Source organism: Colobus angolensis, unplaced genomic scaffold, assembly GCF_000951035.1.
Source record: "Colobus angolensis palliatus isolate OR3802 unplaced genomic scaffold, Cang.pa_1.0 Scaffold256, whole genome shotgun sequence".
Taxonomy (NCBI): Eukaryota; Metazoa; Chordata; class Mammalia; order Primates; family Cercopithecidae; genus Colobus; species Colobus angolensis.
In genome coordinates, this window is record NW_012115777.1 from 4312702 (window position 1) to 4330527 (window position 17826).

The 17826-nt window shown below is 38.5% G+C and overlaps 1 protein-coding gene across 4 annotated transcripts in view; it reads right to left on the reverse strand.

Annotated features, from left to right (window-relative positions):
* Window positions 1-17826, reverse strand: part of SSPN (sarcospan) — a 111866-nt gene that overhangs the window by 7651 nt on the left and 86389 nt on the right. For all 4 annotated transcript variants that reach the window (XM_011946987.1, XM_011946986.1, XM_011946985.1 and 1 more), the window contains exon 2: window positions 2711-2797. In XM_011946987.1, coding sequence (XP_011802377.1) covers window positions 2711-2767 — 57 coding nt within the window. In that variant the 5' untranslated portion in view covers window positions 2768-2797. The remainder of the gene's footprint in view (window positions 1-2710; window positions 2798-17826) is intronic.

Genomic DNA, 17826 nt, shown 5'->3' on the forward strand with positions numbered 1-17826 from the left:
AAGGAAGAGTGTTTATGATGACCTTGGGAATCCGAGCAAATATATCTTGATAAAAGCCCGGCGCCGGAGGCATCTGTCTTGCGGGTGTCAGCCCATCAGCCTGGCGCTGCGCAGCGCGCGGAGGCGCGGTGGCCCCGGGCGCTTATGTAACAGCAGCGCCCGGGCGCGTCTCCGCTCGCTCGCTGACTTTAATTGGTACCCGGCCTGCAGCTTTCACGTTCGGTGACCTCGGGAGGAGGGTGTTTCTGCTCCAATTTAATTACCTTCCCCGGTGGCCTGAACGGGAAGGGCCCCTCTGCAGCGCGCCGCTTGGGAGGAGGCTCCGCAGCAGCTCAGGGCCTCCTGGATGTGGACAGGAGGGAACGTGTCCCGGAATGTTTCCGCAGGCACATGCCCCCGACACGTTTCCGAACCTCCAGGGGAGCCCTGAGAAAGTCAGGCCAGTAGGAAAGGCAGGAAGCGCGACCTGCTGCCGATGCCCAGCCAAGACCAGAGGCAGAGCCCAGGGAGGAAGAAGGAAAGCGCTGGTGGCATCGAGGGCCTGCGAAAGGACTCCACCCCCAATTCCCGACCCCCTAGAGGGCTGTCTCAGCTTGAGAAAAAAAAAGGGCCCGTGACTATTGTCTGTAAGAGAAAGGGAGGGTGCGTGTGTGTGCACACGTGCTGACTACAATGAGACTGTCATCATGGCCTGTTTGCCTGTCCTGGCTATCTGGGCACTCAACAGGAGGAAATAAATCCTCAAACAAAGCTTAGGCCAGGGTCCCGAGATGGGGGCACCAAAACGCGGCTATGCTGATGAGAAACGCCCTATGAAGATGTATGTTATGCCTCCGCCCCCCCAGTAGTGTGAGAAGCATAAGGGAAGTCAGCTGTCCCCTGTTGTGTCATTGGAAAACCTGGAGATGAGCTGAAGCTCAGTTTCAAACTGAAGATAATGTAGCATGCAACCTTAGAGAGCTAGCAGCAAGCATCAAGAAACGTCATGTTCAGGAGAAGAGAAAAGTGCCTCAGTATTTGTCAATGCCTGTCATGGGTGGAAAAAAGAGGCAGCTAATAGATCTTCCTAGTGGGGAATCCTCAACCTGGCTGACATTGGCAGTGATTTTTTTTTTCTATTTTTTTTTCTCTTACTCCCTATTTTAACTAAGGTGCAGATGTTGAGATGGCATTGGGGCCTCTCTTAAGCTGATGCTTTTGCCTCTGCTGTTTTCTGGGATCATCTCGGGGGAAAATGAAGTCATTTCATATAAACTAATAAAAACCTAGTTTGAGGTGTTCTTCAGCCACTGGATGAAGTTCTTGTAATTTAACAGGTCATTTCTTACTAAGCTTTCTGGCTTCATTTTTTTTTTTTTTTTAAATCACCAAGCCGTGCTGTTTAGTCAAACCTCTACAAAAAAATAGTAAACATAGACTGATGTCTACACTATCTAGCCTTCTTTCAAGGAAAGTCCTCAGACAGAAAAGTATAATTTCCAAATGAAGGCATATCCACCAAAATTCTAACTTCATCATTTAAAAAAGTAGTATCTATTAATTTTTTACCTATTGGAGAACATTTCAAAATTAGAGAAAAACTGAAAAATGCAGATATAATCCCACCACTGATAGATAATTGTATTTTCTATGCTCATTAAGAGCTTTTATTTTTTCTGTAGGATAATGTCATATATTTGGTATAACCAGCTTTTAAAAATTAGCTATTATAATGTAAACTTTTGTATTCTATTAATTACTTTTTATAGCATGACTTTAAAAGATATCATCCCATTGCTTTTTTATGTCAACAGCTTCAATTATACCGGAATCTTCCAACACATCTTATTTTTTTCACCTTAGTAACTTCCAAATAATGTCATTCACTTACTTTTATGTCTGATGTTTTCTCATTGTAGTGAACAAAAAAATCCAGTTTTTATACGTTTTCTTGTAGAAGAAAAAATAAGTTAGTGGACAAAATAAAAAAAAAAGATTAAAGAAAGCTTTGTATTCTTTGCTACAGTGGTTGAGAGAAAATGTAGGAACTTGCTTTCTACTAGCTCTGATTGCTAAGTTCTGTGTCTATGGCCTCACACTCTGAAAGCGAGTGTCTTTGCTTCCCTTTGGGGTAGATTCTGTTGTGCAGTGAAAGTGCTGTGTACTTGAATTGGCTTCAGCCAAATGCACTGTCCCTCACAGAAAAAAGATACACACAAATGAAAGACACACACGCTTGCCAAACCACGCATATCCCATCGCCCGTCCCCCACTTTGCCCTGAGAGTCTTGGCACAGAGCATTTGGATGCACCCAATGTACTTTTTCTGTCTCAGTGATCCCACCTACAAGAGGAAATACACTTAGACTGCTTCATTATTAAAATATCCCAAATAACCCCCGAGATATGGAAGTGGGCACTGAAAGAGATACCTTTTTTCTGGCCAAGTGTTTTGTTGAACTGATGAATTTTCAATATTCCTTTTAAGGGCATTGAAGGACAGACTTCATATCCTCCAGGCCAACCCAGTTCATGGAAATTAAGACTTAAAAAAAAATCAGCATTACCTTTGAGGTCTGGATCAATGCCCTCTTAAAACATTTTTTGGCCTGCCTAAAAATGCAATTTCTAGACTAATCAGATATGCAGCCCCTTCAGAAGGCACTCCTTTATTTTGTACTTGGGTTTCTTTCTATGTGATGATAAAAGAGAAAGAACAATCACAACTTACTTTCATAGAAAATTGAATACATGTCCGTTCGTCAACCTGATATGAGACACAAAGCATAAACAAGCCAAGATAGGCCACTAAGCAGACCTGCAATGGAGAACACAGAAGAAAGGATGTTATCAGGGCACGTTGTGCGTTCAAATGACATCAGTCTCAGCGTCTTGTCCCAGTCACATCCATGTTATAAAGCTGTTCATTTCATTTACTTATCTTTATGTACTGTGTTTTTCTTTCAACTGTTGGAAAACCACTTTAAAATTAGTAAAATCAATTGATTTCCACTTAGCCAGCATTTACTAAGTTCTTTTGATATGCCTGGTACTATACAAAATCCTTTAGAGTATGTGATGAGGAATAAAGTTTACTCAGTGTTCATCAGTTTACAATCCAGTGAAAGCCAAAATAAATGCACACCATATTCTAAGGCAGGACATTTCATGTTAAATATTATTCAAAGAAGTACAAAAAGAGGAAGAAATTACATTGAGTTGGGCGATATAAAAGGCTTCCATTAAGACATGGATTTGAAACGGTCCTTGAAGGAAATGAAACATGATTACTAACATTAGCTGAATATTTACTACACGCTGGGGCTCTTCTAAGGGCTTTGTATTGTATTCCTCCTGTAACTGCTTTATATTGTATGCCCTCCTGTAATTGCTACAAAATCCTATAAGGTAGGTGATACTATGATCCTCATATTGTAAGTGAGAAAGAAAAGGCACAAAGCCTTTTCTTTGGAACCAGGATTCAAATCAGGTAGCTTGGGATAAAGCAGCACCATAAGCAATAGCACAGAGGAAGAGCCGCACAAAGAATGTGTTGAAAGAACAGCAAATGCACACCCATAGTTTAAAATAACGACATATAGGCTGGGTGCGGTGCCTCACGCCTGTCATCCCAGCACTTTGGGAGGTTGAGGCGGGTGGGTCACCTGAGGTCAGGAGTTTGAGACCAGCCTGGCCAACATGGTGAAACCCTGTCTCTACTGAAAATACAAAAATTAGCCGGGCGTGGTGGTGCACACCTGTAATCCCATGTACTCGGGAGACTGAGGCAGAAGAATCGCTTGAACCTGGGAAGCAGGGGTTGCAGTGAGCTGAGATTGTGCCATTGCACACCAGTCTGGGCAACAAGAGTGAAACTCCATCTCAAAAAAAAACAAAAAAAAAATATAGAGGACAAAGGGTAGGATGAAAATCTGGGGATACAGGATTGATTTAGTAAGTAGTGGCACTCCCTTGAAAATTTCTGAGAAGGGAATGACATGATTTGAGAGACACATTTCAGGAAAATTAGCAGTGATGTTGGGTGGGTCGGCAGTGAGAACATCAGGGTATTATTTTGCTAATCTGAACAAGATCAACATATCAGGTGAACCAGAGCTCAGATAGTAGCACGCAAATTCAGAAAAAGAGATGGAGATGACAGGCACAGTAAAAGCTGAATCTATACATCTTGGCTATTGCATAACTGATGGGAGGACCTCGAGAGGGAGAAACCAGAAGTGACTTCCACGCTTTGGAGCATCAGTGACAAAAAGACGGTGGACGTGCCTACTGAAAGAAGGCTGGCCAGAGAAACAGCAGCTTTGAGGGAAAATATACTCAATCTGTTCGTTAAACTGCATTTCCTTTTTCATGAACTAGACTTTTTAGAACTAGGATTTAGAGTTTCTAATCAAAGCATATCTATTCACATTGAATTTTGGAAAGCTTAAAACACTGATAAAGTTCCACACTTTTAAAATAGAAAATATAAGCAACAGAATTGCATTTCCTGATAAGCACAATTATCCTAGAGACAGATGTTGAAAGAGTGGCTGAGAGTCACCTAGCAAGTCATTAAACAACTGGTTTGCACATACTCATACTTCCTACCCCAGGGTCAGCTTCAAACCATAGACAGTCTCTGTTAGGGTGGAGAAACCATTTGCAAAGCCAACATGGCATTTTCAGGTAAAACTTCTATCATCTTCTCCCTTTGGTTACACAATCAATAAGCTACCTATGCCCTCATCCATTGCCAAGTTGTAGGTTGTTCAGATTTCTATTGGACCATGAAGTCAAAAGCCAAGCCTTCTCTTACTACAGACTGTTTCCAGGGTTTTCCATCTTTGAATGGAAATGGTTGGTTCGTTTAATAGCAGGATATAATATTTGCAGTGGAGAGACACAGCATTAAAACATGTGAGCATGGCATGGACTGCAGAGATCTGGAGAGAAAACAAAACAGATAGGACCCAGGGAGGCAGCTTTTCAGCAGAAGACTTGCACATACAAAAGTAAAGATACTGAAGTTATTCGTATAGCCCCTAACATGGCATTTTCAAGTCAGGATGAAGCTCTTTTGTAAAGTTCATTTGTAAAAAATACTAAATTGAAGAATAAGTTTGATAAGAACTGTAGGGGTTTACTATTTATTCTCACATTAAGAATTTACAAAACTTAAAAGAATCAAAGAAAGACCTACTTTTTGTTTATTGGTGACACACCAGATTGAGGTTTGTAATCCTGCTTATATCCCTAGACACATGCCTGTGAGTTTCTGTCTGCAGGTGCAAAGGGTCAGGCTCTCCCACATAACTGCCTTCTTCCCTAAAGACTACCAGCTGAAGTTGACAATCACCAAGACTTTCCTCTTTGTCTTCATAAGAGACACATTCTGGTAATAAGGCCTAACTAGCACCTTAAAAATCTGATTCAGTGCCTCTACTTGAACAAAATTTCTGATTTCAGCAGTAGCTACTTCTTTGTAGCCTTCATTTACCCTGACTTCCAGAAAGAAGTCGCATAGGAACACATGACCTCATTCTAGAGCATTTCACTTATTCAATTCACAGAATTTTATGGAGGACATACAATAAGCAGGCCCTGTGTTATTGTATGATCCTGGGAAATGAGAGATGGAAAAACAGGTCCTAACACCAAGGACTATCCAGCACCTAAGGATGTCCCAGTCCAGTGGGAAAAGAGAGGATAATGCAGTTGGGCTATTGTAAAAGTACTAGGACTACATCTGCTGTAGGAATACCCAGAAGGAATAACTACCCTGATGGAAACTGGGGGAGACTTCCTGGAGAAAGATGAGTTTTGAGGATATGCAGAAAGTGGCTAGAAGGAGAGTGTGAGGAAAGGTATTCTGTGCAGAGAGTAATAGAGGTGCAAAGGCACGAAGAAAGGCAGAGTAAACATTTGAGGATTCCTCTAGGTCCAGTGCAGAGAAAAAAAATAAAAGGCAAAAGACATGTTTGCAGCAATGGACAGGAAGTAGATCACAAAGGACTTTGATTTCAACTAGGACATTTTCAGCAGTAGAAGGGCGTGACTGACTTTGCCTTTTAGAATGGTCCTTCTGGCTATGAAGAATGGATTGGATGGGGGCAATTCTTGGGAAGAGAAGACCACCTAGAGGCCATTCTTCACCTGAGAAATGATAAGTGTCTGAGCTCAGGTAGAAGTTGCGATAGGGAGTGGGTGTGTTTGAATGACAGTAAAAAAACTGAATCCACAGGTTCTAAAGACTGATTAAGGTAAAGATGTAAGAGCTGAGGAGAGGGAGAGGTCAGGAAGGTGCTGCCAGGTGGGTGGTGTGGACATTTAATGAGATAAGATAGAAAAGGAGGGGCAGAATGGGAGTGGGAATGATGATCCCACGTTGACACAAAGTGCAGCCATATGGGCTTAGAGCTCAGGGACGAGACCTGGGCTGCAGACAAGGATTTGTTAGTCATCACCATATGTGAAGCAATTGACACCATAGGAAACAGTGGCCCATCCAGAGAGAGTCTGAAAACAGAAAAGGGCCCAGTTAGTTACCCAGTTATGAAGAATCTTTGAATTTTTTGAACAGAAAGCATCTCAGGTATATTTCTTATAATTATAGTTCTATGTCATGTCATATCTAAAAATTATTAAATGGATTGTCCTTTTAGATTTGTCCTTTCAGATTTTTGAAAGCTTCAATTTAGGTTCTTGTACAGGGTATTTGCTACAAAGCTTAAATGTATTCAACATATTTTAATTTCTTGGCCTTCTGATAGGGCTTGATATGGTCTAAGGTGAGAGGGGACTTTTATTTTTTTTTTTACCTACAGCTTTGCATGTTATAACAAGACTTCTTTATCAAAGAGTTTATTGATGTTCAGTGTAAGCATGTTTTAGAAGGGGAGGCTTCTTTACTGATACTGAACTAAAGGTTTTCTGGCCATGGAGAGAAAACCAGATTTCTCATGCTAGACTAAGGATTTTGTTTCCTGAGCTGGCAGGATGTGGACGTGCCAGGAAGACACGGCATTCTGGCTTCCCAGCAAGGAAGGGGGAGCTCATGTTAGTGGGCAGTGAGACCCGCCAGGCCTATCTGGAACGACATTCCTAGAGTCCAGGCCAGAGCTCCCATTAGATATGGTGAGGTGAAGCCCATGGCACAGGAAGAAGGCAGTTATGTAAGGATTTCAAGAAGGCGCTTGTTGACCAGACACCCAGATGGCGGTGTCACAGAGCACAAAGCCAAATGGCACATGCGTGGTACTGGGAAGGCTAGTGCTGAAAGGGCAAAGGGCAACTAGCATTTAAGAGCTTGCTGAGATTTAGTCAATGTGCATGTAAATAATTAAGTTGATAAGAAAAGCTTAAAGTGATTTTTAATGGAAAAAAGAAAGACAGTAATCATCACTTTAACTTATTTTTGGATGTGTGTTTCTACAATTGGTTTAGCGTGAAGAGAAAACTGAAGTCCTAAATTCCACATTCTGCCTGAAGATATCTTTTTTGTCCATGCAGAGTGAAGTCTGCATTTTCTCTTGTGAGCTAGAAAGTTAGACAGGGCTGAAATGGTCTCTGAATGTTAAATCCATTTTTGTGGATGTGCGAGTCCTGAGTCTTATCACACATTGTCTTTGTCTTTGTTATTTGGCCTATTACACCTGCAGTGGTGTCTTTTGAGGGTTTGTACTATGAATAAAAGGTAGATACTGGACCAGTGTCTCGGAGATTTACCTGCTTATTATTTTTTTTCTTTTTGATTTTGTCATAGCTGGAAGGTACCACCCTAAAACATTTTGCGAGAATGAGAATTATTGATATTTACTCTCTCCATGTCGTATGTATTTATATTCTGGTCTTGTGACATTCACACAACCTCCAATTTATTTGTTTTCTTCTTTTTGTTGTCAACAGAGCTGCTTGACAGGGTTGTCTGGGGAATACAACCTTCCCCTGTCAAATGCCTTTCAATGTTTTTCTTCTCCTTCCTTACCCCCGTTTCATCGTGTACCTGCAATGGGACTCTATTTCTGTTAGTTAATCAACTTTCAACTTTGTATTTAAAGTGCTTTAATCCAATCAATATAGTAACAAGATGAACTCTCATCTCATGTTTACAAAATCAATTGATCAACAAGAGAAGTAGCAGAACTGTAAATGTTTCTCCGGATATCTCTTAAGAGAATTTCCATGGATTGTCACCTATTTAATAAACATTAAGGTAAAGTATTAGAATTCATTTTCAACAAATGATAAATACATTACAGTCTGTTAACTGAGGATAGTCTTAGGAGGATTGTTTACACATAATAGACTAGAAAATTAAATGGCATGCAACAGAACATTTCACATGGATCTATTAAAGGCTGCTCATCCCATCAAGATTTCAGAAAGACTGGAGAGAATATTTTAGCCTGACTTAAACATTTTTACTGGATTCTCATTGCCACTGCCTTATGGTAAGACAAAGCCTAAGAGAGTGGTTCAGAATCACTTGAAGAAGTGGGTAAATACTGGTCTCATCTTCAGAATTTCTGATCCAATAGGTCTGGGGTAAGGACTGAGAATTTGCATTTCTAACAAATTCCCAGGAAATGCTAATGCTGCCAGTGCTGGGACGACCCTTTTGAGAACCACTAGGCTAAGCTGTAAGCATAGTGCTCTAAATGTTGATGTCTGGGGTGGGGTTTATCGAAATGGTTAGGGGTCCAGAATGACACTGACTACAGGAATTTCCTACAGAGAGTTGTTTATTATAAACAATAATATAATAACAATAGTATACCATTTATGAGTATTTACAGAGTGTTAAGCCCAGTGCTGAACACCTGACATGCATTCTTGCATTTAATCATCTCAAGAATGCATTTTTCAAGGGAGAGAAAACTGAGTTTTTAGACATGTAAAAGGCTAGATATACATTCATTGCCCCTGAATTGTTTGTATTACTATTATGTTACAAAGGTGTTGGCTCCATTTGTTTCCCTATAAAAAAATGTAGTCTCTGCTATCATAGGAGTCCTTCAAATTGGGGGAGAAATCCCTCTGTCTTCATTGCTATTTAAATATGACCTCACTGCAGAGCCTGTTTCCTCAATGTATCTGACTGGTGGTTTGAGGAACATCTCTAAATCTTCGAGTGTGATGTGGCATTCTGCTACTGTTAAAGGGCATCAGCCACTCCAACCCAAAGCAAAACAATCACCTCGAAAATTGCACCACCTCTACAGTGGTGTGACGGTAAATGTCTAACAACCAATTAGAGAAGGGCTATTTGTAGAATTTGCTAATTTCCATGGTGTGACTACTTCTACCATGGCTGATTTCAAGATAATCAACACGAAGTCACTGAGCAAAGCTGGGAAGAGGTGCATGCAGTCAGCTGTCACAAGTCCATCAGAAATGCTCCAGCATGCTCCTGCACCTCCGTCCCATTTCTGCCTTTTCTGGGTCCCTCTTTTGACAGAAGTATCTGATTAACAAGTGAGATTGGTTTGTATCTAAGTTTGGCACATTACTCATTACTAATTGCTTGGAATCCCTACAATCAGCCTACATAATCTGTATAAAGATACAGGGGAGGGTGCCAAGGAGAAATCATAGTACTTATTTCCTGATTTGTGGGAATACAGGAAGAATGGTTACAGCTTAATCTTTGAGATCTTGCTATCAATGGCCACCCTAATCTAGGTATCACTCTCCAACTGAATTTAGCTCAACCTTTACTGTGGTAGGGACTGGGAGTATAAAGAAGAAGATATGGTCTTTGTCCTTTAGAAAATCACAGTTTAATCCCCAGAGGAACGGAGGCACAGGAAAATGTATTGCCATGGGTAATGTCATTTGACCAGTCCATGCCAGGTGTGAATATGAGCAGCTGACAGCAGCTTATACAACCCCCGCCTTGCTGATCACTCACCAAAATCCCTCATCCATTTCATAATGTAAGAAGCACTGAATCAGCTACCTTTTTTCCCCCCAATGTATTATGTTTATAAAGGCAAAATTTTTGGCGTTAATCATGTAGGGCTTCAATATGGTAGAATTATGAATGATATCCCCTTCCTACATTTGTTATTATTATTATTAATTCTTTTTCATTATATTTTTAGATAAAAGCAAGATAAAGGAACACAAAATGTACTCTTTTCCCTAACTGGATAAGGCAAGAAAGGTGAAAATGGTGCAAAGCATGAAATATCAAGTAACAGTTCATTCAATAAATGATAACTGCTTATTTGGTTCTGTAAAATCAATTATAGAACTATAAACATAATTAAGGAGACAGGGTTACATAGTGGGAAGAACATGGGCATTAAATTTTGAATCTTGACTCAATTACTTTGCTAGCCAAATGATCTTGGACAAAGCTGTTTAATTATTTTTAGCCTCAGTTTCCCTATCTATAAAATGGAGACAATAATGTCATGGTCACACAGCAAATATACTGTATATCACAGAATCGATGGCTGTGCTGTCAGAGTGCAGAGCCTGGCTCTTAGCCACTGCATGGCACAGTCACCTGCCTGAAGGAATCTTGACAGCACTATAAGCAAGAACTGCAGAGATCTGAAGAACATTCTACCATCTGCTCCTCTCCTGAATTGCTGAAGCACCAATCCTGAGGCAGTGTGAAAAACAAAGTCTTTGAGGTCCAAATGACCATGCAGGCTGGGGGACCGTGACTTAGTCATTGAGACTCAGTCTTATCACATAGAAGATGGAGAAAATGATAGTTAGTAATTGACTTTTAAATATCATAAATAACGTGCCTGGAATTGTAGTAGGTATTTTTCCCCATCTCACAGGAACACAAACTGTGCTCCAGTTCAAGCCGAAAATGAATAACAGATGCAATTGCCAGAAATGAGAGTGGATTCACCTGGTATGTTGTGATAAAAGTTCTGATTGGTTGGTAAAGAAGTATGGAATACTTATGTGCCAAGTCGAAGTGCTTTGTATGGCTAGATAAGCACTCAGTCACATCTTAGAAATAATCTCATTCTGCTCATTTAACAAATATTGCTTGTGTAACTACCATGTGCCAGGTACTCTTTGAGGCGTGGAGATACCACAGTGAAAACAAGAGAGAAAAATCCCTGCCTTGATGGGGCTAAAGTGGAGAGGCAGACCATAAACAAATAAATAAGTAGATATATAACCTGTCAGCTATTGAGAAGAGCTATGGAGAATATAGCAATTATCATCATAGCTTCTTTTCCCAACAAACATGACATACAGTGATTAGTAAAATACAAATAATAAATCCTTAAAGTGATATGTTCTCCCTCAAAAAATGAATTGGTAATGCCCAGCAACCCTTTAAAAAAAAGGTAGATGTTTGAGAGCCTCACGGCTCTGTTATATCAACAACACGCATCCACTATAAGTATCTAAGAATTCACAGGTTTCATAGACAACATACGAATGCCTCTGAGAAAGGACAACAAAAGTGAACTGTAAAGTATTATGGCAAAATGGGCCACATACCTAAAGACAGAGAACAAGGTGGTACATGCATGTTAGCCCTGGGTCTAGTGGAATGGTTCAAAACGCACCTCCACCACTTTCCAGCTGACTGACCAAGTTAACCGTTGGAACCTCAGTTTCATCATCTCTAGGATGATATTTTGCTTTCATAGCAAGGACCCACTTTTCAAAAATCTTTCCAACCACATTGACATGGTTTGCAAATACTTAAGAGTTAGAAAACTTCTTTTCCTGCCTCTGTTTATTTCTGCTACAAACCTACATATAATCTACTACCTAGAAAATGCCAATCTTAGGAACTATGTCCCATGCCCAGCTGCATGTTTCTCTGATTATACTACTGTGGTTTTACAATGACAATCATTTAATTTCCAGAAAAAAAAATGCTGTTCAATTAAAACTATTTTCTGGCCATATGAGATCCTCGAGTTAATATTACCTTTTTACAAAACACAATTGTTTCAGCCAAACGTAGTGTGCAGATATTCACGGCGAATTCCAAAAATAATAGGGGTGCAAATATCAAGCGAAGAGTTTACGGCAGAACTGACCACCAAGAGGAGGGGAGCATTTTAACAATCTGTCTGTCTCTAAACACTAACATTAGTGGACCAGCATTAAAACTCAGAGCACTAATTATAACCTTGAAAAAAAAAATGCTTTTTCTTCGTTTTATCTAACCAAGCTCGAAATAGAGGCTTCTTTTTCACTGTGAACAAAACTGTAGCTAGCAACAACTTTTTCTGTCTAGGAAGCTTTGCGAATGACTGCTTTATTTGGCCTATGATATATCTGGAAGATTTTCAATGCCTTTTCATTTGTCTTAGGAATCGCCAACCCCAGAGCTTCACTGATGTTACTTTATTTCTTTTCATTAGAGTAAAAGTTGCCAATGAAAAGCTCTAGTGCAGAAATCCTGTTCATGGAAGAACTAAGTTCCGCCTGCCCACAAGGGGTTTGGGTTTCGACACAGAGCCTCATCTGGTCATTTCCACATCTTTCTGGGGAGTTGGGGGAAACAATTTGTAATATTGACTTTGCAAAGATGACATGTGAGATTACTTTTAAAAGACGCTGGTAGAAATCCAGGTCAAAATTTCTCAGTGAAAAGTCAATTATAGACAAGAAATTCTATCACAGAAAAGTATTTCCTTTCAGGGTCTAAAGAGAAAAGACACTTGCTCAATCACACCTAAGTTTAGCCATGTTTAACACACACCCCTTTATTATTTTAACTGTCCTTCTACCTGAGGAGTTGATATCTGACAGGTCTACATCTGAATTATTGTAGATGTATGTATTTTTCATACGAGTATGCAAAGACATTCAAAGTAAACAAAAATAAATGCTAATTAAAGTATAATGCAAAAGCAGGGCTTCCTCACCTACAACTTTGTTCAATTTGGATCTCTTTGGAAAACACATTGTAAAAACAAAATATCTAAGAATTTATGGGCAATTTTCTTAAGAAAGTTTTGCTTGTGCAATTGCCAGAAATGAGAGTGGATTCACCTGGTATGTTGTGATAAAAGTTCTGATTGGTTGGTAAAGAAGTATGGAATACTTATGTGCCAAGTCGAAGTGCTTTGTATGGCTAGATACATCCTTTCTAATGGTAGGTTTTGTCATTGCTTGAAACTACTTGAAAACTAGAATTTTATATAATTTTTCCCACCAAAGTTACATTGTAATTTGCATTGCTGTGTAGTTTAGCCAGATCTGTTGTCCAAGCACAGAAAGAGTGGGAAGAAAAATGTGCTTGTTAAGTGACCGCCCTGTTTCTCAGCACACATTGTGCTTTGCAGATGTTCATTTGTAGCCCCTATGTTGCTTTATAGGATATTAGAAAACGACCCAATGAAACTGATAAAAATGAGTTGGAACTTGTGACCAGCAGCTGGATGAGAGGAGTGTGAATCCCCCAGATCTTATGGATATAGTGTGCTTTCTTTGATGTTCCTGCCAAAATGAGGCTGGAAAGCTAGGCAGATCTGTAAGATGTGTGCCAACACAAAGTGACTAAAATTCATAAGTTCCAAAAACCTTGCTTGAAACAATTGCAAATAGCTCATCATTTTATACCAGTGAACACAAGCTGAGTGTTTCATCAATTTACACAAAACCAAGAAGAGAAATCTGACAACTATCCCAGTGTATGACTTACCACGGACATCTTCAAGTAGAATCACTTTGGTTTGGGTCTCGTTTTCATATTATAACACAAATTTGTGTATCTGGGTTAAGATATGCATTTGATAGGAACTGCTGGGAATTCTTGCAGTTATATCCTCAAAAGACAAAATAAGCAAAACCAACAGAACTGTGAAGCAATAAAGTTGGTTATGGATGAAAACTGGACTGAACAGTCATAGGACATGAATTGTGCCTTTGACCTAAAATGTGCTTTTCTTTCCTTATCTACCCAGTGTAATGGTGCTACTCTTTCAACCATCTTGAATTCACTCACACTTATTCGTCAAACCCTGCTCAGCTATCCCCACTACCCAGAAAGTGTATCTTTTTTGTATTACTTACTTTTTATACCTTAGCTCATTTTCCCCCAAACAATGCAATCAAGTAAAAAAAATTACTCTATTTTATAGAAACTTGCAGCTCAGAGAGGATAAGAAACTTGCAAGTTGATCCAAAATAAATTTCTAAAAAGCATCAAGAGGTTTTATTTCTGCATAATATTAAGGACTAAATTATAGGGAAACTCTCTCCCTATAAAATGCTGGATAAAACGTAGCATCCTTTATAAGATGAGAAAACAATTAGCCCACTAGCACTGGAAGTCATCAAGAAAATTGTTCTGTCTCAACAGATGCAGGGGGGCAGTTTGAGGTTTTCCTACTACTTTCTTAGTCCTGGAACCTATTAAGATGAGAAGGTAACATGAAAGTGATCCTGAAAAAAATAACCCAAAACCTGGCTGTTTCAATAAGTAAATTGTAAGGGGAGAAAGACAGAGAGACAGAGAGAGAGAGAGAGAGAGAGGGACTAGAAAGGAGAGAAAAGGGGTAACTTTTTGAGTAAAGGAAACATTAGAAATGTATGAATCAACTGCAGTGTACAGATGTTATTGAGATCCTCATTTTGACAAACCTAGGAGGAACTATTAATGAGCTAATCATGGATATTTGAACAGTGGTTCGATTCTATTAGGAAATTAACTTGTTAGGCATATTATTAGTATACTGATTATTTTTTAGTTTTCATCTTTTGACTTACATAGCAAAATATTTATAAATAAAATGATATAAAGTCTTGGATTTCGTGCAAAATAATCCACTGTGTAGTGTCTGTAGTGTGTGAGTGTGAAGGAAATATAGGAGCATGCAGATAAGATAAGATTGAGCATGAGTTGATAGTTATGGAGGCTGGGTGATGAGAATATAGAGGTTCATTATAAAATTGTATCTGCTCTTGTGTATGCTTGAAATTTTTCATAATAAGTGAGTTAAGAAAACAAAGTGGCTCTAGGCCTATAACACCACTGGGACACATGGCAAGACAAACCCGTCTGGAAGGGTTGTATTCTCAAATAGGCTATACCAAGTTATCACACCTAAGCCTCTTGGAAGATGAACTCACAAACCAAAATTAGCAAACACTTGAAGAATTAATTATTAGTGAAGGCCAACTCTTACATGCATGTACATGTACACACACACACACACACACACACTTTGTAGGGACATGGATGAAGCCAGAAACAATCATTCTCAGCAAACTATCACAAGGACAAAAAAACAAACACTGCAAGTTCTCACTCATAGATGGAAGTTGAACAATGAGAACACTTGGACACAGGAAGGGGAACATCACATACCGTGACCTGTCGTGGGGTGGGGGAAGGGTGAAGGGATAGCATTAGGAGATAGACCTAATGTAAATGATGAGTTAATGGGTGCAGCACACCAACATGGCACATGTATACATATGTAACAAACCTGCACGCTGTACGCATGTACCCTAGAACTTAAACTATAATTTAAAAAAAAGAATTAGAGCTATAAGAATTCCAAATAATGGAAGTAATGAACAGAGCCTATAAAAAGTACATTCAAAACAATTAAAGACATGAAGGAAGGAAATGAAAACATAAAGAACAGGGCAATTTTTGAAGCACCAGGAATATATGAAAATAACATCAGTAACAACTTCAGTGAGTTCTAGAAATGAAAAATTAAAATTGCTGGAAGGAAGAACTCAACGGACAGGTAAAAGGCAGATTAAACCTAAATGAAGAAGGGAATAGTGAACCAGAAGATCTGAGAAAATAACCCAAGATATAGCACAGAGAGATAAAGAGAGATGAAACATGCTAGTCAGGATAAGAAATATGGAGGGAGAATAAGAAGATTCTAAATATACATCTGACAGCGATTCCAGGCAAATGGATCAAAGAGAAGGGAGAAACAATATTAGGAAAAAAAAGGCTCAAATTTTTTCAGAATTCACGAAAAACCCAAAAATCTTAGATTCAGGAAACATAGCCAGTCCCTAGTAGGATTAACAAAAGCCGAATCCACTTTTAGACATACTGTAGCAAACTGCAGAAACCAAAAACAAAGAGAAAATCTGTAAAGCAACCAGAAGGGGCATGTTTCCTCTAAAGGAACAACAATTAGATGTTTGGCAAGTGTCTTAGCAGCAATACTAAAGTCCAGTGATAATAGGATAATATTTTCAAAAAACTGAGAGAAAATAGCTGTCAACCTAGGACCAGAGGAACGTTTTATAATCATTAACTTGTATGTAGCTATTAAGTGGACTAAAGATGTTGAATGAAAATGGGCAGAATTATAAGGAGAAATAAAACCACATAATTTTAGGACATTTAACTCACATCTCTCAGTAACCTTTAGACAAAGCAGTAATGATGTAGAAGCTGAAAAAACATGACTAACAAGCTTAATTTTAAAATTGAGTATAGAACCTTAAACCCCAAAATGAGAGAATCCACATTTTTTCCAAGCATTCATGAACTCTTCATAAAAATTAGTCACAAAATAAATCTAATCAAATATCCAATAATTGATATGAAAAACACATGAACTGAGTACAAAGCAATTAAAGTGAACTCAATAATCAAAAGACCAGATAAAAGACATTAGAGAAGACCCAAATAAATGGTGAGATAATCTTTGGTCATGTATAGAAAGTACAAATCCCAGGAAATTACCAAAAGTATTTTTCTTGGAACTTGAAAAGCCCATTCTAAAGTGTATGCAAGAGAAAATGGCTAAGATTCGCCAAGAAAATTTTGAAGAAGAATAAAATGAAGGAGGGTGGGTTGGGGTGGGCTACTTATCCTATCATCTTTATAACAAGATGCATTATAGCATTATTTTAATTTAGACAATGGTATTGGCATAGTGATAGCCAAATAAAACAATAGAACTAAGGAAAGTCACAAAGCAAATCTAATATGGAAACTTGACAGATGATAAATTAGTGTAACAGATCAGTGTGAAAAGGACTGATTATTTATTAAATGGTGCTAAAACAATTATCAATCCATGTGAGAAAAAAATACATAGACCTTTCACATCATTACAAAAAGTTAAACCACTTATAATAAAGATATGAATGCCCAAAAGCAAACCTTTAACATTTTTGGAAAATGGAATAGAAAAGTATTTTTATGGCCTTGGAGTAGGGAAAAATTTCTTTAAGCTATATCAAATCCATAAAAAAGGAATTGATAAATATAAATATATTAAGATTAAATCTTTTTTCATAACAGAAACACCATAAATAAAAGACATGATACCAACCAGAAAAAGATATTTGTAGTATCTAAAACCACAAAGATTAAGCAACAAAAGTAACAAATCCTATAAATAAATAAGAAACAAACAACCCATGGAAAATATTTTTGAATAAATAAATCATAGAAAACAAAATAAAATGGCCAATCAACATAAAATATGTTCAACTCCATATTTGGAGTTGAACATTGGTAAACCCAAAATGCAAATTAAAACAAGATACCATTGCACACAAATAAGATAGGTAAAGAATCCTGATTTACCATTGGTGGAGGTGAGGTGTAAGTTAGTTCAATTTGGATTTGTGGTAGTGACTTGGCAATGTCTAGAAACTTGACGATGCCTATATCTTATGACCCAACAATTTGACTTCTAGGAATATACCTTAATAAGACTTTAAAACATGTGCACAGGGAGTCATAAACAAGAATATCCACTGTAACACTGTAATTGCAAAATAAAAAATCATTTTTGAAAACAAATTCTCTTCAACAGGAGAATGCATAAATTAACTGTTATATATCCCCCACCACCACTTCTTTTTGAGACAGGGTCTTGCTCTGTTGCCCAGGCTGAAGTGCAGTGG